General features: G+C 40.5%; 1 protein-coding gene across 2 annotated transcripts in view; it reads left to right on the top strand.

Moving 5' to 3' along the window:
* Positions 1 to 19,031, top strand: part of LOC134629035 (protein sidekick-1-like) — a 274,623-nt gene that overhangs the window by 182,450 nt on the left and 73,142 nt on the right. For both annotated transcript variants that reach the window (XM_063475922.1, XM_063475921.1), the window contains 8 exons: positions 821 to 904; positions 5,639 to 5,833; positions 7,168 to 7,284; positions 7,417 to 7,584; positions 8,352 to 8,454; positions 9,356 to 9,529; positions 15,100 to 15,236; positions 16,461 to 16,608. In XM_063475922.1, coding sequence (XP_063331992.1) covers positions 821 to 904; positions 5,639 to 5,833; positions 7,168 to 7,284; positions 7,417 to 7,584; positions 8,352 to 8,454; positions 9,356 to 9,529; positions 15,100 to 15,236; positions 16,461 to 16,608 — 1,126 coding nt within the window. The remainder of the gene's footprint in view (positions 1 to 820; positions 905 to 5,638; positions 5,834 to 7,167; positions 7,285 to 7,416; positions 7,585 to 8,351; positions 8,455 to 9,355; positions 9,530 to 15,099; positions 15,237 to 16,460; positions 16,609 to 19,031) is intronic.

Here is a 19,031-nt window from a genome sequence, read left to right as displayed (position 1 = left end):
AAAGAAAAGAAAATAACATGGGATAAAAAGGGGATTTTCAATAGCTTTATAGGGACAGCAGAGTTGTAAAAACCTTATTGTTTGCATGTTATTACCATAAATCTATGGGGGGGGGAAGCACACAAATGAAACTTTTATTAAAATTCTCCTTTTTCAATAAGAGGTATATTGTTGCAAAAGCCAAAATACACGTTCATTATTTAATTCATACACTGGACATTTCATTTTCCTCAGTCATTCTCTGGTGAACAATTGCTACCATTGTGTGGACTCACAGACTCAGCTGTCATCTCTTTGTAAATATTAACAAGTGCTTAAAAAATGAGAAATGGAGTCTGTGCAGCAGTAGGTAACTTCTTTTATAGCAAGTAAAATGTATTACAATATTATGTATATGCAAGCATATATTTACATTCAAGGCACTTGGAGCAGTGCTGGTGAAGATGTTTGGATGGAGCAGTCATTGGCAGCAAAATGGAGTTGTTTAAGAAAAAAAGAGAGGATTGTGCCCCTTGGGACCTTCCCCGAATGTGTTTTTTTGTGGCTGTGTATGGAAGTCATTTCACAGAGCATATAGACACAAAATCCTGCCTTCCACTGGCACTTAAGTTACTCAGTGCCAAGAGGGGAACCATTTCTATTCTGCGGTGCTCCATTACAAGTCTCCTCTATTAAGGAATAAATACTTGGAGAGGGCAAACTGTAAATTTGTCTGTTACATTTTCATTTTCAGCCTTTTATTTATTTATTTGCCTAAATTGAGAGCTTGTTAGTAGCTGTTTAATGACCTGGTGTTATTACAAATTTTTTTTCTTTGCAGAACCGCCCTCTCTGACCGCTCAGCCAAAAAGTAGGATCTTTGGAGAGCTCGACAGGAATGCGGAGATCCCATGCCTGGCTGCAGGTACGCATGTGCATGTGATAAATAGTTGTATGTATAAAGTTGTAGAATCTAAGTTTGTCATAAGCCTTAGTTTTGGCGGGGGGGGGGGTTAATTTTTATACATGTTTATAATAACCATAATGGAAGTTGGGTCAAATTGCTAGGTGTCACTTTGTTTCTTTGAAGCTGACGTCCAGCTGTCTGCGAGGGAAGGCTTGCTTTATGGATAAAATACAACAAAGCGCAGTAGAAATTTACAACCATGTAGAATTAGTAGAATTTTAAACTGAAGTGTGAAATGAGTAGATGAAGACCAGCATTCTCACTGGGGTGACTCAGATTATTACATGAAACGTAACACTTCCATTAGGCACTCTCCTTAAAACGATAATAGCGTTAGTCTCAGTTTTGTATTGTCTCAGTCACTTCATCAAACCTCCCCTCCCCCTTTACTGCTGTGTGAAAATGAAATAAAACAAACAATGAAAATTATTTTCACAAAGTTTCTAAATTCCAGCGCCTGAAAGTGCCAGGGGAGGCTGTTCCACATGCATTTAATGATCTAGCAGCCACTTAAAGTGTGCTGAATCTCACAGGCTGCTTGTGCGTGCCACCACATGAGTCGTAGAGCTGATGCATACTCACACGTCAGATTTTTAATTATTCTTTAACTCACTAATGTTTAACTTGGTTCCATCAAACTTCCCCAGCTCAATAGTTGTGTTACTTTTCCGAAATGTTATGTTTGGATATGCTAATAATGCATTATGTCTCTAAATATGTGTGTATTTGCATAATTTTCCAGACCACAAATCTGAACACTGGATAAACCAAGTTGTTGTTTCATTTTATTGATATATGAGAGTCAAAGATTTTTTTACCAAAGGGATTTTAAAAATCTCTTTTTATGACTTCATAAACCAGAAAATACTCCCACCAGACAGCTAATAATTGTCAAATTTCACTATATTTGTAGGAATAAACTGTCATATAAATAAAGCTATGAATAAACAAAGACTAAGAACAAATACCTCCGAAAAAGCTTCAGGATATAGACAGGAGGAACTGTTCGGTGCACACTATATGGCTGCTCGGCCATGGAAATGCATGAAGCTCCCAGCACACAGTTTTTGTGCTGATGTTAATGTCAGAGGAGGTTTGGAGCATTGCAGTGATTGAGTCAGCAGAGTGTTGGAGCCTTTACCCACCTCAGCACTCGGTGACCCCGCCCTGTAACATTGCATGGGCTCCCACATCATGGCTGAATTGCTGTGGCTCCTGAGCGCCTCCACATTGCAATAATACCGCTTAGAGTTGAACGCGGAGAATCTAGGAGGAAGGACATTTCCTGAACTGACTTGTTTAACCAGTGGCAGCCATCATAGCCCCATGCTCAAAGTTTTTAAGCTCTTTAGAACAACCAATTCTTTCATAACTGATTGTAAATGGAGACTGCATGGTTGAGTGCTTGATTTCATACACCTGTGGCAACGGGACTAAAAATACCTGAATTCAAAGATTAAGAGGTGTGACCCAATACTTTTGTCCACATGTTATGTCAGTGTTACAGGTTTTCCTAAATGTGATGTTTAAATGTCAGAATTAGATATTATATTATTAGTAATGTATTAATTTGCATAAACATCGTTTTCTCTGAAAAAAACCTCAAAATAAGACTGAGCAAAACATGTTTAGCACTTAGTGTCTCACCTTAACTGCTTCTTTAACTTTGGGTGACGGACACTAAGCGAGAGAGAGGATGTGATGGTTCTACGTCATGTGTTGTTGTGGGGTTTTCTTTTAGTACGTTATATTCCTATTCAGTGTCTTTGGGGTTTCTTTTAGGTTTTACTGTAATGCTAGCGTTTGGGTTTTTTGATTATTGTTAGTTTGCATTTCTGACTCCTCCTTTGATTTCAGATTTTGAACAGTAGTTCTTGTCTTATATGAGTTCTTGTCATTCTTTTGTCTTATATGAGTTCTTGTCATTCTTTTGTTTCAATGGAATTTTGGCTACCACTTTAGATCGCCTTACTGCTGAGCTGTTTTATATTCTTGGTTTGTATTAAGGCTTGCTTCCCATTTTGAGGTTCTTAGTTCTTTCCTGTTTGGTTCCCTCAGTATTTCCTTTGTCCTTCAGTGCTGCCTCGTTGGTGTGAGCGTGTTAGTCTTGTCTTCCAGGTTACCTTTTGATTTACTTTGAAGGCTGTCTTCCATTAGTTTTACTTCCTGTTCTGTCTTCCCCTGTTTCCCTGTTTGCACTCACCTTTGTTAATTATGTTTAGTTGTGCCTCGTTAGCTAATCAGCTCTGTGTGTGTGTGTGTGTGTGTGTGTGTGTGTGTGTGTGTGTGTGTGTGTGTGTGTGCGCGTGTGTGCGCGTGTGTGTGTGTGTGCGTGCGTGTGTGTGTGTAGGCCTGTAATCCCTTTGTTCACTGTTAAACCATCTGCTATTGTTGTGATGCCCTTTGTGTTACTTCACATTTTGGACTGTTTTTAATTCTGTTTACAGACTAATAATTGCTTTTTGCTATTTAGGCAACCACAAGCACATAACCAGTGTTGGGATTGTTACTGAATAAAGTACTTATTAGATGTTCTTCTTTCCTTTTGTTAAAGTAATGCAGTATGTTACTTAATTATTTGCTGGAGAAAGTAATTTGTTAGACTACTCATTATATTACTTTTGCATTACTCCATTACATGTGAAATGCACTGTTACTCAATTAACAATAATAACCTTAGGTTTTAGGACCTTGTACATCTTATCTTATCTTATTAAAAAAATAGTGTTCTTTTAGTGTTTATGTATGAGCAGAAAACTGGCAACACAATGCAAATTTGAAAAACCAGCTCGGAGAGACTTCAAAGTGATCACCACAGTAATTGTACTGTAGAAACAGGTGTGAATAGACATCAAGGCTACAAAGCTGCCAGCTTGACTGCTCATCATCGTTTTTTTTATACCTGTTGAAGTTTAGGTTCTGGCTGCTGGGCTGCCAGACACTCAGCATTAACATCACTCTCGGTTCTTCACTAGCTTTGTGTTAGCATGCTGTCTGTGCAGATGTTTGCAAAGAGCTGAAGTTGTGTTACCACTCCTGGGTGCAGGTTGCACTTTACCATTGTGTTCTTGTCCTTTCATGGATTAAAGATAAAAGCAATGTCCATATCTCCACTCCTCAAATGTTGTACTCTGGTTTACCATTTTCCTCCTCCCTGCACATGAACCAAAGTCAGTCAATTGTAGCACAAGTGGAGTAAGAAAAAGGCATGTTTGTTATTTTCTTTCTTTCCATGCACCTCTCTTGCCAGTAACTGAAGAATATAAGCAACAACATGGTTGTAACTGTATAAAATTAGTGAGTTTAGTACAGTAACTTGTTACGACACTGCACTACTGAAAAATGTAACTTCACTTAAACTGTATCGCACATCACATTGAACTATAAAAAGCACTGCATTGCTCGGGAATGCATTACATGCAACACTGCAGATAACCATCCACACACATTCACTTTACTATCACCAGTTACTGTAACGTGTAAGTCTCCAGACTGTGGGAGGCCACCAGACCACACGGTGAGAACCAATGCAGTCACAGGGGGAGCACTGTGCCATCCCATTCATTTCTTCTATGTCAACTTTACATGTCAAATGTTGAGATTTGCAGCTCTTGTCCTGCTGTTTGCTGTTGCAGTTGTGTCAAGGTGACTCTGCTAGCAGGGGTTTGGCATCATTCGATATGTGTGTACGTTAGTTTGAAGGCTTCATGAACAATGACACTTTACTTTTGGCATTGTGAGCACACGCTGGTATGCTGAGACCGAGCCTGAAAATTGCACTTGTTCATGACTCTTGTCTTTAAATGGATTACATGAAAACACTTATATAAGCCGGGCTGGATACAGCTCTAAAAACTGCAACATCCTCCCCTTTCTCTCTCTCGCTCCCTCTCTCGCACTCTCTCTCTCTCTCTCACACACACACACACACACACACACTGAGTGAGTTTATGTTCCTCCTCAGTAATCTGATACAGTGGCAGTGTAATTAAATAGCAGGGGCCTCAGGCTATGGAGAGAGGGATGGAGGCTAAGAGGAGAGATGAGGGAAGGAGAAAAGAGCGCACGGTGACAGAGTGAGTGAGACGAGGAGGGGGTGAAAAATACGTCACGCGTGTCTGTGAAAGCTTGACACCAACAGAGTGAGAAACGGTGTGGAATTCATCGCTCGCGCTCCCTCCCTCTAACAGCCACAAACACACACACACACACACACACACACACACACACACACACACACACACACACACACACACACACACACACACACACACACACACACACACAGGTGTGAAGGGTTTGAGACAGAGTAATTGCATGAGCCCCCTGCCTGTCATATTTGGCATGTCTGTCAGACAGGTGGGTGCTGATAGTGTAGCTCTTCGATGTGCTGCCCACATCTTTTATTCAGAGTGTTTTCTGGACCCTTCTGCCACCCTTACCCTACCACCCACACCGTCCAATCAATATATTATTAGCGGTCATTATGCCCACATGCATATTTATAGAGAGAGAGATTGGATAAAAGAGAAGAAAGATTGTTGAAATGAGTGTATGTGTGGGTGTGTGTGTGTGTTTTAGTGGGAGTTGGAGTGGTTTGCTCAGCAGCGAGGTCAGCTAGCTGCTTATTAAGAAAACTGAAAAATGTTCTTACACTGTGCTATTGTGTGCCATGTGCGTTCATGTATGTAGGTGTGCCTCAGCCCAGGATTGAGTGGTATAAGGACACGGTGCCTCTTTCCAAACTGGCCAATCCTCGCTACAAGGTCAGCGCAGCAAACGGGCTGACTGTGCGCAGGGTCCAGCCGGGAGACGGAGGAATATTCCAGTGCTTTGCTCGCAACCCTGCTGGAGAGGCTCAAGCACAGACACAGCTCTTTGTCTCCAGTGAGTTTCTCTGATGCATACACACAAGAACGCAAGCATGAATATACAAACCTACATCAGCCTTGAATTCTGACTCTCTATTCACTCTTGTATCACTTCACTTCTGTACCAGCTTTTTCTTTTTTATTGTCACTTTCTTTGACTCCGTCATTTTTCTACCTTCACTACTAGCGCTGGTATTCAGCATTGTTTAGTTTCTAGATTATTTTTGGGGGGAATCAATCGAGCTTCATGAAACTCAAGGTAAAATCGTTACCATTCTTGGGTTCCCCGAAAAGACAGTAGACGATTGAGCCTTCCTTTTAGCCCCTCGGTTCATCCTCTGTCTGAAACAACCTGTTTTTGCTCTCTTCCCTTGCCAGCTTTCTTGTGATTGACTTGTAAACAAAAGGTTTGAACACCATGTGGGTGCGGCTGCTGTTCTTACAGCCAGAGCGGTGGGGCTAAGATTACCATACCAGGGATATGTTCTCTCACTGACATATCACAGGTCAAGACTAGAAACAAAATGCTGGAAACTAAGTATGCAAAGCAGTATGAATGCTGAGCTTTTAGCTCACAGGTTTGATATATTAAAGTTTATACAACTATGTTTATACAACTATGACAACAATATATATCAAAAGAAATAAGGGAAAGCATAATAGGTTTTGAATCCTGCAAACATCCAGAAACTGCCAGCTGTGTTATACACCTGTAATGCTGTCAACCTCTGTCTTTGGACCATATCTGTACAGATGATAACATGTACAGTTAATAACATGTATTTGACTAAAAGCATGTCCTGTGTGGGCGTGTTCTCTGTTTTGGTCAAATGACTAGCCAATAAGAGTCCATAAATACTTAAAGGTATTGTTGGGATCCCACTATGTGGGGAAATTTGTGAACATAGTACGAATGAGATGACGTAGGATTTTCAATTTATACCACAGGTGTATCTAATAAAGATCAAATCTTAGTGACCTTTAAGGTCAGAGGTCAAGTGAATCTACTAGGAGGCTGTGGGGAGCCGCCAGTATATTTTTTTTAATTATCATTATTATTAATTTGATCCCTCTACTTTGACGTAATGGTTTTTAATATGTATCAGGCTAGAAAGTTACATTTGGTTTAGTGAGAATTATGCTATAATTAAAAGTCTCCATGGAGTCATCCACATTTATGCACAGACACGTAGTGAATAAAGCCTCCATTGATCAGAGAGGGTGCAGTTGTGCTCAGGTAAACACTTTCATCCTGTAGCTCAAGTCTTTCTCTTTTCTCCTTATCCACAGTGTCCTCTAATGTTCATTGCTCTGTCTTCTGCTCTCTCGTGCTCCCTCCGTGTGTTTCAGGTGTGCCCCCCACATTTGCATCACCTCCCTCTGACCAAACAGTGACTGATGGCAACACAGCCTTGTTTACCTGCCAGACGAACGGAGCTCCAAAACCTGCTATTACCTGGAGGAAAGGTAGCAATGAAGCTCCAAGACTGAGACACCCCACACTGAGACACACACACGCACTGACATAATGTATTTGTAATTAAAATGTGCTTACTTTCCTCCACCTCGAGGCTAATTTATTATTTTGTCCCTCCATAGGATCGCAGGTCTTAGCCAGCGGCTCTGTCCAGGTTCCCAGGTTCACGCTGTTGCAGTCAGGTGGTCTGCAGGTTCAGCCAGTCAGTTTCCAGGATTCAGGAGAGTACACCTGCATCGCCTCCAACACGGAGGGAACCATCAACGCCACAGCTTCGCTCACCGTGTGGAGTAAGACACATGCACGGACACACAAACAAATGCACATTAAACCGTTCAATATACATTTGCTAAACAGACAAAAACAGACATGGAACACTAGTTTATCCATACCTGTCCAATAGTATTAGTTCAGTTTAGTGAGCAGCTCAGTGATTGGTTATTGATGCAGTTGGCTGAGTCAACGCTGAACTAATCATTGGATTTGCCAAGCAAGAGGATGATTGATTAGCCAATAAACCAATTGCTTGGCTGATTTTTTTATTTTATTTTTTTGCATACATATAAATATATGTTCTGGCAGCTTTAGATTAAACACGGTTCAATTACACACACTGTCAGATCCTTACTTCAGTTGAGCTGTGATATAAATGTAAAACGTATACCCTTCAATTTATTGGAGACACGGTCACATCACAAATGCATGGTGACTGAGTTAGGGACATAACAGATGCTCTCCACTCTGCATGTGCATTTGTTTTTCCACCAGTGCCGCTTTTCTCTCTCTAAATCATATGCAACACCTGAGTGGAGCAAAGCACCAGTAATTTGATACTCAGCTGTTTTCCACAGCGTTATAATGTGCGTAGGTGTGGGTGCGTGCATGCTTGTGTGTTGTTTATCTTCTTGTAAACTAATTCATATCTCGTTACTGTTGATGAACATTTAAATGTACACATTTTATACAAGACCGTGCCTTGTAGTGTGGTTCAACAGGTGTGTATTAATTGTATTTAATTTAAGCCTCAGAATGTATCCCACCTCTCTGCTCTTTCCAGATCGCACAGTCATTTCTGTGCCTCCAACAGACCAGCGTGTTATCAAAGGAACCACTGCTACTCTCAAGTGTGACGCTACACACGACCCCAGAATCAGTATCAGGTAACTGTTCCTCAGTGTTTACTACTGTATTTTTCGGGCCATAAGGCGCACCAGATTATAAGGCGCATTAAGCGAAACGAAACAGTCAGATAAGTCAAACTTTACTCAACTCATTCTTCTTGCTGCTCTATTCCCATGTTGTTGCAGCATATTAATGACTAACCTGGTATTGTGGATGGATTACCTCAGTTGTTCTCCTGACTGAAATTTGGTCCGTTTACAGCATCCTGCCATGCAGTTGCATTTGTCCCTAATCATCGGAAACCCTCGTGTTAACTTTTATCGAGTGGAAAAAAGTTCATCCTCCAGCTTCACTGTGCTAATGTTATGCTAACATAGCTGTGTCGCTAGCGATCACATAGCAGAACATTGCGGTCATTATATACCAGCTAGTTTAACTTCAGTAACCCTACAAAGGTCACTGCTGTTTAGTTTTCTATCTTCATTTAAGTTGGAAGTGACAGCAGAGCTGTACATTTAAATTTTTTCAGAAATCTCTCAGTCAGAACATGGTATATCATGTTTAGGTGGAAACTAGCGAGCTAATTTCCTGCTAACTTCGCGAGGCTCCTGACTACGGTAGCTGTAATGCTCCGACAATCCATCAAGTCAACCCATCAGGCTTTGTTAGCTTATTAAAGTTGTACTAAAAAAACTTTCACAGATTTTTGAGCACCGTGTACCACATAAAATCGGTTTGAGGTCAGTAAGCACAACCAGAATTCATACATAAGGCGCACTGGATTATAAACCGCACTGTCGATTTTTGAGAAAATTAAAGGATTTTAAGTGCGCCTTATAGTGCGAAAAAAAATGGTACATACATTCTCTGCTGTGTTTGACAGTTTTGTAAACTATTGTGTATGAGTTTTGAAGCACCCAAATTCTTCCTCTGTTGCAGCTATAAATGGGAGCGAAGCGGCATGCCGGTTCTTCCGACCAGTGGGGGGCGCGTGTCTGTACGCCAAGGCCTTCTCACTATTAGCCAGACGTGGTCAGGTGATATAGGGGATTACACCTGCACTGTGACATCACAAGCTGGCAATGACTCCCGCCCTGCACGCCTGGAAGTCATGTGAGTTCAGGGAATAAATTCCTTCTGCAATATTTACCCTCTTCTGTTTTAGGTCATTGTTTGACTTTTCCACCCTTAAGAATGGCCACAAATTTAACCATTAACAGCAAAAACCTGCAAGGCCAAGTAAACAGCCTGGGGCTTTTTGAAAAACAGACACTGGGATGCAATAGGTCTCCTTAAACTTATCATTAGTCTAGAGTAGGATTTTATTTTACTACGATATAAAATACAGACAGTTTTATTTCCACCTAATCTGCACATTAGAGGATAAAGAACAGCGTTATACCACTGAATAAGTAACACTGACTACAACAACTCTACTAAATTGGATAAAACACAAAGGAAGCATAACAAGGCTGCATCCATTTGACTTGCTGGAGTAATCGAAGGACTTTTCTGCGAATGTGCCATCCTTCAAAATCTTTAAACAAATAAAAGGCACTTGTTGGGTTTTTATAACAGATAGTGTAAGATAAACCAATAAAATATACGTGAGCTACAGGCTACGGATTTTCCTCTTTGCATGCATTGTGTTGAGTTATATTAACAGGCTGCTTGCTTTAGTTTCATGTTTAATACAATGACAAGAAAATAGTACTATTCTTCTCTTTTAACTCAGTTTGGAAAGAAAGCATTTCCCAAAGAATTAGGTTTCTTTATTAAATTCAGAAGCACATAATAAATATATTTTAACTTACCCTACACCTCAGGATAGTCTGATGATCTTTAATTTTCTGTGATAACTCTATTTGAGTAAACTGTGAGTAAATCATTATCTTCTGGCAGCAGCGGTTTCCTTCCTCAGGATTTGACGCAGCAACGATTTTGATGTAACAGTGTCTAAAAACCTGAGGGAGCAGTCTATCCATAGCGAGCAATCTGGTTGATTCAAATTACTGATGAGACTGACAGGACGTACGCCTTATGGTACAGCATTTTACAAAAAGACTGACTATACAAGGTGCAATTTAGGCGACGCAGCAGATGGGTAATTTGGTACACTGCCAAACATAAAGAAATGATTGTTGTCAACTTGTTTCATGTCTAATAAGACAGTTGCTTGGGTCTAGTAATAGCCGTGTTCAGTGCAGGGTCAGAGCCTCTAAATCAAATACTTTGTTCATGCAATTGAAAGTCTAAAGACACGACTAGTTGTTATTAAATACCCCTAATTGTTATGTAATGACATATCTTCTTTATACATGCTGCACACTCACTGATAATACATCAGTGAGTGTGTAGCATGTATGGTATGTCTGGTATGCTCAGATTAAAACATATCATACACACATGCATGCACACACACACACACACACACACACACACACACACACACATATCAGCGTGTATCCCACGCTCCGACCCACTCAGCCTTATTACAGCCACTAAGAGAACAGGTAGTGGTATTTGTATATTAATAGGCACTTAAATAATACATTTCTAAAAGGCACTTATGATATATTAATATAATTGCCGGGTAGGAAAGAGAATGAACATGAGTCCACATCCTTCTAAATTATAGAGAGACAAGAGGTTACGCATGTCAGACGCAGAGGGAGGGAGCGGATCTGTGTTTATTGCTGTGCAAAAACATGCTGGCCTGGATGGGATTTCTATACACCCGTGTTTCTGAGCGTGGTGTGTGCGTGCGCAGCTGCGTGTATCCACGTGTGTGACTGACATTCTCGTTAGCTCAGTATCAATGGGTCACAGGGGCTAACAGACGCTGGCGGCTGAGGAGACAGACTAATTACCAGCGGGTTATTGGTTCAACTCCCGTAAGACCCATTCATGTGTCTGTGAGTGTGTGTCTGTGCCTATGTGTGTGTTTGTGATTTGTAAGGACGGTGTGAAGGTACTTGCTCTAATGTTCTCTAAGCTCATCCATTAATTAATATGATCGTGTCAGCTCAGAGAAGAAAACATCATTCTCATTTCCCCTTGCTCCCTCCTAGCTTCATTCATTGGTGTCCTTTCTATTTCTTGGTGTGCTCCTCCTCTTCCTCTCACAACATTACAGTATGTCTTATTCCTCTTCCACATCTCCTCTAGTTCCCTTTCTTTTTGTGCTTAAATGTTAAACTGCAAAGTTGCTCACAAGGGAAAAAGGAAGCAAGGCAAATGTTTTCAACCCACGTTATCTGATGCCCTTAATAGGAGCTTGCAGGCTGTCGAAGCAGAGCTCTTGGACAACATATCTTTGAAAGCTATGTTGTCCATAGCTTAGAAATAATTAATAAGCTTATGAATATGAGATACAGCTAGTCTATACACAGGGGACTCTCTCTTTTATTATAGTTTCAGTGTAAATATATTTATTTTGTTCTTTTATGTTGTCTCAATATTTCTACCAGCACCTGCAGCCTTCATATGTAGTGATACTAGGATTTGCTGTTCTCTCCTTTTCCTCCTTCAAGCCCACAGTCTACAAAAAGAGTTACGATACGCTAAGTTTGGTGTAATCAAATATGTGGATTTCTATATTGCTTTCATGAAAATACCTGTATTGCTTTCTTTGTTATTAACAGGGCAGGGATGAGAAAATGTGTGGAAAATGTGTTTTTTAATAGATGTGATGAGATGCGGTGATGCAGTGCACGTACTGAGTAAATATATGCAAGGCAGCGCCATATTTAAAAGATTTCACCCACTGGAACTGATCCTGGCTCAGACCCAAGATCTAGCCTGGGTGTCAGTGCTAGCAGTATTGCACCTCACATATTTAATAGAATAACAGAACACAGGAAACCAAATATCTGTCCACTGAACAGTCTGCATATTGTCACAGACGCGTTTATGAGATGCAAATGATACATAAGCAATCAGGACACATTTTGTCGAGATGTGGATATTAAGGAAATAGTGTGACAGTCTGAAAAAAAGCACGTATTCCCTTCTTTGCAAAAGTTAAATAAGTAAATTCAGTCCCAGTCTTGGGTCTTGGTGCAAATCTGAAGCAACAATAAATTTTTCGGGACCCTAGCTTGCAAGAAAGACCTGAAATAGGAGAAAATTCTATTATGTCCAAGTCAAAAAAATAACCTAATTTTACCAGCAGATCCAAAGTTCAGTATAAAGCTCTTTAAGCTGTGTCTCATTTGCCTAAGATGTAAAAATAGTGTAATAAGTATATAAGCAGTAAGGTTTGGTTCAAATGAGTGTATGGTTAAGCAAAAGAATATAGAGGGGGGCCTTATTTTAGTTGCTTTGATCTGCGTACAGTTGCTGCTTCCTATGCAAGCAGCTTTGCAACCCACTTTCACCCCAGAGCCACCATTCATGCTGTGCCTAACTTAGGCCCGAGTCACATAGGCCTAGAGACTGGATGGTTGCATAAACCTTCGATTCAATTCAAATCACAATAAAAGCCACTTCACGGTGCTTTATATTGTAAGGTAAAGACCCTAAAATAATATGGAGATTGTGATTGCCTTGGTCGCTAGCAGACCGAGGTGCTTGCCTGTAGTTTGCATGTAAGACACTGGCTTGACTGCAGACAATTGCCATTTACTCTCCCAAGTACGGCAACTGGAAATGGAGACCAGGCTGTTCAACCAACACATTTCAACTTTTACTTTGAAGGCGAACATGCTCTGTTTCACAACCACTTAGTAAGTAGTTGGTGAGTGCTGGCAGACACGTCAGCATCTTCCATGCAAACTACTGGCAACTGCAGCAACCTGCTAGCGACCAAAGCAGTTCCATGGAGATATTTGGTTCAGCATTGTGCGCAATTTTACAACTAATTTTAATGCTGGTAACTTCCAGCAACCACTTGGCAGTCAGTTGCAGAATGGATTCTTTTCCATAAAAACCAGTGGTTTCTAGGAAGTCACTGACCAGTCTCTAGGCCTGTATTGATGAGGCTTGAACATTTGATTTCAAAGTGACTTTTAGCAACCACTTGGAACCGTTTGGGGAATACAGGTTTTTCCCTAGTGTCCAGTGGTTGCCATATGGTCACTGACAAGTCTCTAGGCCTGTGTGACTGAGGGTGTAATCACTTCATATCTGTTACCGTTGACGTGAGCTCTGTTTAACGCTCTGGGTTTGCTGATGTTTCTCCCTCAGGCTTCCCACATATACACGAGGAAAGGTGGAAGGGTCCCAAAACAGAGCCATACTGTCATATATAAATTACTGCTGAGGGAAATAACAATTTTCCTTGAACTAAAGTGGCTCTGCCTGAAATGGAGTTGCAGGTTTATTTATAGACTGGGAACAATGGCTTTTTGAAATCTACCTGGCAATTGCTTGCAGCCAGGAAGCAGTTTAGCCAAATGTCTGGATTCACACTGAAGTTATTGTAATTCTGAGGTTCTAAATTTTCATGTTCCCATGTATTTGTCTTGATACAATAGAGTGAAAATATCCAAAAATAAGCATGGATGCCTCATATGGGCCGAAACCATGAGTTAAGTCTTTGGTTCTGTCTAATGAATGATTTTATAAATACTTCATATTTATAGCTTTCATTGTCTAGTTTAAGCTTGATGTAACCTTGTTAATATTGACAATCAGCTTCATATGTGCAGATACAGTAACTTTACCTTTGCTACCTTTGATAAAGCCTACACTGTTAAAAAAAAATCCTAGAAAAACAGTAATATTCCGGCAGCTGGGGCGCCAAAATAATACCATAAAATAACAGAAAATAACTTTCTCATAAAAATACGGTTATTTTCAGTAATGACAATACAGTTTGTTGCCCTAATTTTACATGGGATTTTGCCTTTTTCAAGTGCTTTTAAACATTAAATTAGGAACATTTTGATGTGATTAAACAATGAAATGACCTATAAACAAGGTCAATGAATGTGGCAATATGAATAATAATACTTAAATGTACAGAAATATACAGTTAACAGTTGGTTTAAATAATAATGGATTGCATGCCCTGGGACAGACTGACAGAGGGAAGGTTGCCATATCGCACCATCGGCCCCTCTGGCCATCACCAGTAGGCGGAAGGTGAAGTGTCTTGACCAAGGACACGACGACCGAGAGTGTCCAAGCCGGGGCTTGAACCAGCAACCTTCTGATTACAAGGCGAACTGCCAACTCTTGAGCCACGATCGCCCTAAATAGCAATAATAGTAATAATTATTTGATGTTAAAAAAGTTTATAAGAATCATTTCATATATTTTTCCATAGCATTACATTTGAATTTAACAGTTCAATCTTTCAAATAACGGACAAATATTTGTGAAATCATGATACGTTTGTGAATGTATTTTAACAATCTAAATATGCATATGTACAGACAAATACATTTAAAAACAAGAAAATTATGTTTTATTACATTACAGTGATTTTACGTTAATTTACATTTGAAATGTGAAATCACAGTCTATTTATGTAAATTTAATGATATTCTAGAAGAACAGAACAAAACTGTAAAATACACAGTAAAATACTTTTATATCAGGACTTTTTCTTACAGTGTAGCTATTTCCTTGTCTTCATTCTTTATGTTAAGTTTAGCCTCAGATTGAATTGATAGACAGATGAAATTGAAACAGTTTCTGATGTTATTTTTTATTTATTGTTTTGTCTGTATATTCAGTGAGCTTCCACATTCTCCTCGCTCCCTGACGGCTCGCCTCAATGATTCGGACTCCCGCTCCGTTCTCCTGTCCTGGCTACGCCCTTTCGACGGGAACTCCCCTCTTCTGTACTACGTGCTGGAGCTCTCAGAGAACAGTATGTATGTGTATGTCCGTCCCTGGGCATACTTTATAGTTCCTGAACGGCAAACATCTGTTCACTCGCTGTCTACCAAGCACTGACGTGCACTCATTTACAAGAGACTGGCATATGGAGAATGGTGTTGCTGCGTAAGCGTACATGCAGATCCACTATAAATAAACTCTTATTTTCCCTGCCTCCTTTAGCCTCTCTCTCCCACTCTCTCTCTCTCTCTCTCTCTCTCTCTCTCTCTCCCTCTCTCTCTCTCACACCCACTCTCCGGTACAGATGTTGTAACAGCAGGCTGGCTCTCTATCAAATTATAGAGAGATAGGGAAGAGGTGTTGAGGAATAGACTGACAGGAGAAACAAAGTGGAGGGAGATTGGCTGTTGAGCCGCTCACTCCTGATGTAAGCTGAGGGGATCGGGCAGTGAACGTAACATAGACAGCCAAGCACTTGGCACATGACTCTAAAAGCTGAACTGATCCTTATTCTGATAATTTTTGTAGCGACACCGCCAATGTGACTTAAAGCTTTGTGCTGTCACCATTTACCAGCTGCTCTGCTGCATCTATAAAAACAGAAGCATTGCCATGGGAGCGAAGAAGAAAAGTTTGGAAAATAAGAGGGAGCGATAAAGAGAAAGATGAGGAATGGAGAGAACCTGAACGTCTGGTCGATTTTAGTGACGGATGAATCCAGACAGTGAGGAATGGATTAGAGTTTTCTGCACACTGATTATCCACTCTCTCTGTTATATATTAGATTTTTTTTGTTGTTGTTGTTGTATTGTAGTAAATGGGCCACTGTAACTACAATGTGTTTTCATGTCAGACAATGGCTCTAATACCCTGGGCATGCTTAAAATGGCACATGCACGCTATCAGTCTCACTTGCACAGATACATGTGGCTGGGGTGATAATAGGGATAATAGTGCATCTGTCTGTGGTATCTTCAGCAGGGAAACTGAGAGATAAGCTGACAACAATATGAAGCAGCATCTGCGCTTTTTTATTAATCCTTCTCTTCCCTCCAAACTTTCCTTCTTGTTGCATCATATGCTACTTCTCTCCTTTATAATTCTCTCCAGCTTACCCCCTTTTCCCTTTACCTTGCCTCTTATCTGTTTCTCCCCTCTTTCCATTTGATTTATAGCTCCTGAGTGTCCCCGTGTCTCTGTTTGTCCTGCCTGCGCCAGATATTATCGGCCTTTAATCTCTGTGTCTTGTGTCTAGACTCGCCATGGAAGGTCTACCTATCAGAAGTTGATCCTGCAGTGACCAAGGTATCAGTGGGCGGACTCACACCTGCCAGAACCTACCAGTTTAGACTCTGTGCTGTCAATCAAGTGGGCAGGGGTCAGTACAGCGCCGAGACGCAGAGGTAAGAGCGACTAATGTACATTTAGAGACAGAGCGAGGTGTCCGAGTAACACACTTACTACTCCCGGCTTTATTAAACATGCGTTTCACTGTTTCTTGTGACCCCAAACGAGTATTTCACCGATGTTTTCTAAAAAGCACAAGACCATTTTTTGTGCAGAACATGCAATTATTTGTGTAAAAAAAATCATTTCATGTCTGTGTAATAGACACTGATCACGCTACTTTACAAAAGCTGAGAATGAATAAAATGCAACCTTTCAAAAGACATAGTGCCTGCATCCCCACGGTCTAGTTTGTGTATCTAAGAATTTGTGAGTTACATTGTGGGTGAACATGAGTGGGAACATGGGACTCGAAATGAGGATGAAACAGGGATAACAAGGTGTGGATGAAGAGAGCATCCCTTTTTGTTTAGAATCCATTTTCTTTGCAATGAGCAATTTATATTCATCACATTCATGCTGTAGATATCCAAGTTTGTGTGTGGTTGTGTGTGTGTTTGTGTGTCTTCATCACTTTCTATTGCACATATTGAACTAAGGGGTAAAAATGATGAAATAAGCTGCTCTTTGTATGTGTGTGCATGAAAGGTGTGATTTAGAATGAAAAACAAATAGAGGGCTGCGCAGATTTATGGTGTTTGCTTGTGCACGCATGTGTGTGTCTGTGTGTGTTTGCATGTTTATCCCAAGGGAAAACGCTAATGGGGGTAATTATGATGCCTTAGCACTGGTGCACTGTATACAGTGAAACAGGGTTAGTGGAGGTGTGGCAGGCCTCTTAAGGCTTTTGCCTCTAACTGCGCAGATATACCAAGACTCTAAGTCATGCACACAATACAACAGATGCAATGCTGCATTATGAAGTAGGCAAACACATACGCATGCAAACATGGTTTTGTCTTACTGAAGAGACTGACCACAGACAGATGCCAGTTGTTGTTCTGCCAAATACACTCGGCAGTCACAGCAGCTATGAGCGCTGCCATCGCACATCCACAAACCTCAGACAAGTCTCCTTTCACTTTGCCTCTTTTCAGCTCGATGTTCTTCTCTTATCTCTGCTCCTCTTCCAATCTTTTCTTCCTGTGGTTTCCTTTTTTTCAAACTCTTGCTCAGTAAATTCTCCTGTTGTGCTTGTTTGTCATTACTCGTCTTCTTCCTGTTTCTCTCTTCCTTCTTTTCTCCTTTCTGCTTCCTAGTCTTTAGTCCAGAGTTGGTTGTTAGAGGGTCCGGTCAATAGATTGGAGTCTCCCTAAGTGAAACTCTGGCAGTAAGACAAGTTATCTCTGCTCAGTGTATCAGAGCAGATGGCTACATCTCGTCCTCGTTGTTCATCTCATACGTACACACACACACACACTTTCCTTTTCATCTGCTTGACTCACTGGTTCACTGGGATAAGACGCACACAGTCAGAGATGCCAAGGTGTGTGCTGCACATAACACACAGTTAGGCATAGCACAATGTCCTGCAGGAGCACCCAAGGAGAAGCATGACAAAGAGCAGTAATGTGGACAGAGTGAACGACAAAGATCGGGGAAAAAAATCACTCATAATATCGATGACAGAAAAGCCCTAATTAAAATTTGAACTTCAAGCTGCTTCTGCTGTCTCTCATTTTGTTTGCGTCTTCCTGATTACAGTCTTTATCAAAACAGCATCAAGTCGTAAATATTTTTTGTTTCTTTCTCTCACTCTTGCCTCGTCATTACATTGCTTTTCTTTTCTTTTTAATTTCCCTTATCAAGAGTATGTAGCGACAGGGTGTAGTGTGAGAGACAGATCAACTAAAAGTATAGGAATGAAGCTGATCAAAGCTGAAAAACATTACCTCTGAATGAAAAATACTCTTGAAGATTCCTAATTATGCAGTCTGGAGTGTAACACATGCGCAGACTTATTCATGCATGACCTGCACTCACATCATTACCATCTTTAAAGAGGAAGCATTAGCAGAGGAAAGACAGATTATACATAAATGCCTGGAACTCCAGGCATCATCAGCACTTTAAAGCATCTTATTTCAGTTCATTTTGCCTTCACTCCTTTTTTTTTTTAGTCAGAACCAAAAGATATCAGACTTGGATGTGTGATAAAATGCTTTCCTCTGTCCCATTCTTGTTTGTCACGCATACGGATTATGCTTTTGGAGCTTCAGGAAGAAATGAAGACATATAGATCGACATTTTAACTTATTGTATGGAAGACAGCAGAAATGGTTCAGGCTTTTTCTTCAGGCAAATCTAAAAAGGAAAATGTAACAGAAATGCACTAAAGGCTGAAGAAGGTTTAACGTGGGCTGGTAACAGTGATCTCAGTTTAATGTGGTTGATATCTGATTTAAATCAGCCTCAGTTCCTTAATAATTGGTGCACTTTTATCACTATTTCTTCTCATAGCTTGCAAGACTGTTGTTGT

The sequence above is a fragment of the Pelmatolapia mariae genome, linkage group LG6 (assembly GCF_036321145.2).
Source record: "Pelmatolapia mariae isolate MD_Pm_ZW linkage group LG6, Pm_UMD_F_2, whole genome shotgun sequence".
Taxonomy (NCBI): Eukaryota; Metazoa; Chordata; class Actinopteri; order Cichliformes; family Cichlidae; genus Pelmatolapia; species Pelmatolapia mariae.
Note: the sequence above shows the minus strand (reverse complement) of the source record. Positions and strands in the feature narration are given on the sequence as shown.